The sequence below is a fragment of the Alternaria rosae genome, assembly GCF_020736505.1.
Source record: "Alternaria rosae strain MPI-PUGE-AT-0040 chromosome Unknown BKA58scaffold_5, whole genome shotgun sequence".
In the NCBI taxonomy this organism is placed as follows: Eukaryota; Fungi; Ascomycota; class Dothideomycetes; order Pleosporales; family Pleosporaceae; genus Alternaria; species Alternaria rosae.
In genome coordinates, this window is record NW_025763574.1 from 1,176,051 (window position 1) to 1,182,102 (window position 6,052).

General features: G+C 39.5%; 2 protein-coding genes across 2 annotated transcripts; both read left to right on the forward strand.

The window, feature by feature from the left end:
* Positions 1-301: 301 nt before the first annotated feature.
* Positions 302-751, forward strand: BKA58DRAFT_439864 (uncharacterized protein; the record flags this gene model as incomplete). The annotated part of the gene is made up of 3 exons (XM_046173710.1): positions 302-348; positions 403-556; positions 614-751. 3 exons carry the CDS (start codon positions 302-304, stop codon positions 749-751), a joined length of 339 nt encoding a protein of 112 aa, XP_046025175.1.
* A 1,269-nt stretch (positions 752-2,020) lies between these two features.
* Positions 2,021-4,244, forward strand: BKA58DRAFT_384824 (uncharacterized protein). Its single transcript, XM_046170312.1, has 3 exons — positions 2,021-2,335; positions 2,387-3,588; positions 3,654-4,244. The coding sequence occupies exons 1-3, from the start codon at positions 2,105-2,107 to the stop codon at positions 4,087-4,089; spliced, it is 1,869 nt and encodes a 622-aa protein (XP_046025176.1). The 5' UTR covers positions 2,021-2,104; the 3' UTR covers positions 4,090-4,244.
* The last annotated feature ends 1,808 nt before the right edge of the window (positions 4,245-6,052 follow it).

Genomic DNA, 6,052 nt, shown 5'->3' on the forward strand with positions numbered 1-6,052 from the left:
TACTAATTATGCTATTATACCTCTGTACTATTACATTAATCTACTAATTATGCTAGTACACTACTCTATTCTACCTCGCTTACTTGTCTCTAAGAACAAACTCGAAGAACGACCTTAACACTATAGTAAAGTAGAATATAACTTACGTATATATAAGTAAGATATAGTAGAAGTTTCTAATTAACTTAGTCTACTATAAATATTAATTACTATTCTTAATAGTGCTATATAGTTGTGTATAGTTGTAGTTTTAGTTAGGTCTTAGCAAAAGTGCGTTACTTGCTTGTCTGCGTCACTCGCTATGCACCTACGTTACGAGAAGATTCGCGATAAGATTCACAAGAGTCTGTTGTTTTGCTTTGACTAGTTCTTCCTCTCGCGCACACTGTAGGAGATTGGAAGACGATGCACGACGCTTATCTTGGCTATTGTGAGGGAGCTCGGTGAAGGGGATGTTAAGAATAAAAATGGCAAGAGAGGATATGAGGACGAGGAGACGGAGGAAGAAGAAGAGGTTGAGCAGCCAAAGGGGAAGGAGGCGAAGAATGGGGTCAAGGTATGTCGAATGCCGTGCATTGCTGGGTGTTGATGGGAATACTAACGTGAGCGGCAGAACAAGCAACTCGATACAGTGAAAGCCAAGGCCTTACCGGCGAGTGCGACACCGAGTAGGGCGAGCAGTGTTGCTACGAATGGTTCGGCGACCAAGGGTTCGGCGACCAAGGCTAAGGGCAAGGGGAAGAAGAAGTAGTGTTTGTTGTTGTGCATGAAGTAGAGGTGCGGGAAAAGTATCGGGCATGTTGATGTGTTTTTTTGTTCTGGCGTTATCAAGATGGGCAAGGCGCCGCTTGATGCTCTTGTATACTAGGTGTGCTGAGCTTCAGACTACTTCGTCGGTAGAGACGGGGAAGGGATGGTGTCGTGTGTTAGCGTTGCATGTGTAATTTGTTTATATAAAGATGAATTAATCATCTGGTTTATGGTATTTGATGTTTCTAGTGTTGCCCTGATTCGAAATGATAGAACGCTAACAACACTAGGAGATTTGTCGTGCTATAGACTAAAAGACAGGCGTAGACGAAAGAAGAGTATATAATAAGAGCCAGTGCAAGCTTCATAGCAGTGCGAAAGGCCGTGGCGAAATGTAGAGACCTTACCACTCTGGATCCTAGCAAAAGTCAAAAACCCAAGAGCGGTTTGCAAGGCGAGCGAGCGTGTGGACCTTGTCGACAACAGCGACACATGGAATACTTGATTCGTGAGTGAATGTACAACATATGTCTTGTCTATTTCTGTGTGGAGAAACACTCTGTTCAGTAGGAAATTTCTCTATCAAGATACTTGATGTCAGCTCTGACGCTACTCCATGACGTTGAGATTTCATCGTGCTATGGAAAGAGTTCTTGTCTGCCAACCACTGAACGCCTGGTTTGCCTCGTCAGATAAGACTATGCTCCTTCTAGTTTAGCCGCCCTGAAGGTCAGCACACCAGACACAATGCTGCGTCATCTCTCTACGCGTGCGCGATTTGCTCGCCAGTATGTGTCCGCCTGCGAATAACGATGTGCAATAGCCGCAACAACAAAGTACATCCAGAGAGATCTTGGGGAAGATCTGTCTTGACGATACCAGCAAGTTGAATTCAAATGGTATCGCGAGCATACCTCCAGCCTTGTGTAAGTTGCTCAGCTGACAAATATGTAGTGTTCTTGGTATGTCCTATTGACGGTTGCCTCTACATCCTCGCGCTGTATGTATTGCCAAAACCATGAGTAGCACGTTGCTTTTGCGTTATCACATACCATGACCAGCTGAGGAGTACGCCCTGATTGGTGCGTAACAAATCAGCAGCTGCGTATTTAGCCGCTTTGATGAGTGGCTATCACATGCTTGCGCCACCCGAAGCTCTCGCAAGGGCTGGCTGTCAGCCTGGTCCTTGGGGCGAGATTGATGCATTCACCGGAAAGCCAACGCACCCGATGATCTCGTAGAGGCGCAGAGCATATCATCGGTGTTCCTACTCTGATATCTATCGAGGTCGCCCTTGCAAATTGCAGGGAAGCACTTGCTTGTGATTTCGACCTCATTTCCACATCTCTAAAGCATGAACGATTCCCAGCTACAGGATTTCCTGAAGCCCCTTGGCCAAGGCTCGTCATGGGCAGCAAAGTGTGTACGACGCCTTCTCGAAGCTAAGAACCATACAGATATAGCCGCGGGTCTGGTCGCGCAGAATGGCTACAAGCCCGTGGAGCTCGTCAAGGATGTATGGAATGCATGGGGTATTGATATGAAGACTTGTCATTCATACTGCGGCAGATCGAACTTCCCCATGGTATAGCCACAGGTGCTCTAGCCTGCCCACTTCAATGCTGAATCCTAGCAGGTCTTTGATTTTCCAATCTTTACATCCGGTGTGACAAACTACTTGTTACCGTGGCTAGGCCTGACAGCGCAACTTCCGTACGAGACGGGGTCCCCATCCGGGGACTTCGAAAGCTTCTGCCTAGCCGTTGGAAGCCCGATGTTGACCACTTTCTCTCTTATGTCTACAGCCATGAATGCACGCACCACGTCGGAAGCATTCACTGACCTACTCAAATCTGACTATCACCCAACATCCGACATGAAAGAAGCGATAGTGTCAGCGAAGCACTTTCTTAGCGCCTCTCAACAATGTCCTATCAGGATTCAAGATGATGACTTTCGAAAGCTGTTCCACGATGATGAAAAGCGGCTACATGACCAATGGGTACCTCTCGCAAGGCGTCTCGATGACACTCGCCGACCATACACCTTCTCCCTCTTTGCGCAGACTTTTTTTGCAGTCGGTGCTTGGGTTCTGACCATCATTGGATCGTACGTTACATCGCTCGGTCAGCATTCTGAAGCTCTCCTGCTCTCTTCTGGCACGCTATGGACGTGGTTGATTCCGATAGTCTTGGGTTGGATGGCTGTCGGAATGCAGTCACGACCGAATACGGTACAAGACGCATTACGAGGCGAGAGGATAAATGGGAAATATGACCCAATGAAAGAAGTGAAAGCACTAAAAGCCGAGTCTGGCTTCATTCGACTACCGTCAAAGAAGATGGAAGATGCCTTGTTAGGTAAAGTTCAAGGGGATGAAGCTCATCAAGGCCCTGTCTATAACTATGCACGTATCTTAACTTATCCAAAGCTACGAAACAGAGTCCTTAGCGCATTTGAAGACAAAGTCAAATCGCTATCTGCACAGAAAGCTCAAACAACTAGTTTCACTCATGCTTCGCATCCCGATTCAGCTTCATCTCGCACACGAACTAGCCCTACTCGATGTCACAATACTACCAACAATAATTCAGCCTTGCCCGAAGATTGCTCAGATCTTGGAGAGGGCCCACAACTTGAAAGTGGCTCAAATTTCGAAGATGATCAGCCGTACATGCAATGGAAGGATGTTAGAGGAAACTCCGACTGGGTGTGGAACTTCGTGGTCTCCAATGCCATCGCTATATTTCTTCAGTGGGGTGTCACTGGGTCTGCTATTGTTATATCGTACCTGACGGAGGTGCGTGGCCTCGGCTGTCGCTCTGGTAGTTATCTACTGTAAGAAATGCTCTATTACAGACTATATCGTAGTCATGCACTAACTTTGTACTCGTACTGTTTAGGTACGGCATACTTGCTACTTCCGCTCATGTTCTTCTACTGACATCAGTGTTTCTCTCACACGAGGTGATGCTTGGGTATCAGACAGAGCTCATGAAACAAGCCGAGGGCGTAACGCACAATGGCGCCCGCAGCAGCAAATGGATTCCTCGACTCGCCGTGGCTTCTCGGTTCTTCGGTAAATCCATTGCCATTTTCAACGCCATCTGGATCATCTTAAGCTCTATTTTCGAGCTGATCGGGTTCTACGAAAGTTGCTGGTGCACTGGAACAGTTTTAGGGCTGGGTAATAGGGCTTGGGTCGTTCTCTTTGTTAGTGGTGACAAGATGCGAGAAGAAGCTGAGGCATCTTGGATTGGTGGACTTGCGATGAGCTTGTTCACAATGATCCTTACGTACCTTGTTCTGAAGACGTATTCCCAGGGGAGGAAGAACTGATTACGTAAAACATTTCCGGTGGACCATCTTTCCATGTACAACAGGAGTCGGCCTCCTTACTATACTGTTCCAATGTGGTTAATTACCCTGCGTTCCTAGATAGATAGCTCCATGGTTACTCTAGCATCCCCAAACAATTGTCGTTCTACTTCTCATTTTCATCACTGCTTCTTTTGCTATTACAGAGGGGTGACATAAAGAAAAACCAATTTCAAAAGTTCTAGTTTTTACTAGCTAATAGCTCTAGAACTAAAAGACCTCTAAACTAGATTTTCTAAGTTTTAGAAAGAGAAAAACTAGGTCTGTAATAGTGGCTAGAAATTATATTTAAAAATAAATACTAGAGTAGTCTAGTATAGTAGCAAAACTAAGTAGATAAAAAAGATACTATAAACCCTAAGATAACTTTTTAATAGTAGTATTAAAATTACTAAAAATCTAATATATTATTCTAAGTACTAAAAAGTATTTTATACTTAAATAATATAGTTTTTAATTAAGAGAATTAAAAGTTGTAAAGAAAAGCTTTTTCTTAGACTTTTTAATCTTAGTTAATTCTACTAGCTAGCTAGTACTTAGTAAACTACCTCTTAGCATCTATTACTACGTTATATCTTCTAGGCAAAGATAAAATATAATTATCTATAGCCTCTTGCAGTATTAAATTCTACTCTTCTAGTATAGCCTTAATAAAAGCTTCTATACTCTTCTTACTAGTACCTAGGCCTAAAGAGATACTAGGCCTTTTATTTAGAGAGTTTTTTAAAAAGCTCTAAATATTTTCTATAGAATTTAAATTAGAGCTATAGCTAGAATACTTAAAGATAGAAATTCTATTTCTAAAAAACTAAGATAAAATCTCTTTAGTTTTATAAATTTTAGCGTTATTTTGCTAAAATTTCTAACCTAGATAGAATACTCTATTAGCTATACTACTATAATAAAAAATTAAAAATAGTAATTATAGTAGAGTGTTAATGCAGAGCAGAGTAATAAAACGCAGTTAGATAACTTAATATATTATTCTTAATATAGGTATATTTTCTAAACACTTTATACTTACTATATATAGCTATAGAAATTAATAAAACTCTATCTATAATATTTACTATAGATCTAGTATATTAATAATATAATTATAAGTAGTAATAGTAATAGAGCTTCTTATAAACTTAGAGGTAGACTTAGGTATTAATTTAAAAATATATATAGTTAAGCTATAGAGCTATATTCTATTTCTAAAAATATTAATATAGAAATAAGCTTTTAGAAGTAAGTACTAATAGTAATAAAAAGTAAGCTCTTATTAGTAAAAGAGCTAGAAGTTAGAACGTAGTATAATATTAAATAGAAGTTTTTATATTAGCTTTAGAAGTAAATAAGTTAAAAATAGCTTTAAACTATAGTACTATATAAGTAAACTCTAAGTTTAAGATAATATTATACTATAGTACTATAAGTCTAGAGATAATTTACGTAGTTAAAATATAGTTTAGAGAATAGCTACCTTATATAATATTTATATAAAATATCTATAAATATCTACTAATATATTTATTAACTACTAAGAATATATAGTATAAACTAATTTCTTTTTTATACTTAGAATAGAGGCCTCTATTTTTAAAGATATCTAGGCTATTAGTATAATAAAATATATAACTATAGTAGAACTTACTACTTATAAAAGTAGCTTATTTAACTTTTTAGTTTTTACTAAAGACTCTAAAATAGTAGACCTAAAGACTTTAGCTATAAAGATAAAGCTAGTAAAGAGCTTCTAATATAATAGTATTAAGATTATAGTAGTAATTAACTTAGACTAAAGACGCTTTATAGGCTTATATATTATAGCTATATAGTATTTAGCTTATATAGACTTTTTTTCTCTTACTACATAGATAATTATAGAAAAATAGTTTAGTTAACTTTTAATACTAAATAAGAAACTAGCTAGTTTAGT

What these genes read in the sequence shown, in the direction of transcription:
- BKA58DRAFT_384824 (XM_046170312.1), top strand. Translation starts at nt 2,105, where the DNA reads ATGAACGATTCCCAGCTACAGGATTTCCTGAAGCCCCTTGGCCAAGGC. An exon ending in GCAGATCGAACTTCCCCATG is followed by an intron (nt 2,336 to 2,386) that starts GTATAGCCACAG and finishes GAATCCTAGCAG; the next exon opens with GTCTTTGATTTTCCAATCTT. An exon ending in CGCTCTGGTAGTTATCTACT is followed by an intron (nt 3,589 to 3,653) that starts GTAAGAAATGCT and finishes CGTACTGTTTAG; the next exon opens with GTACGGCATACTTGCTACTT.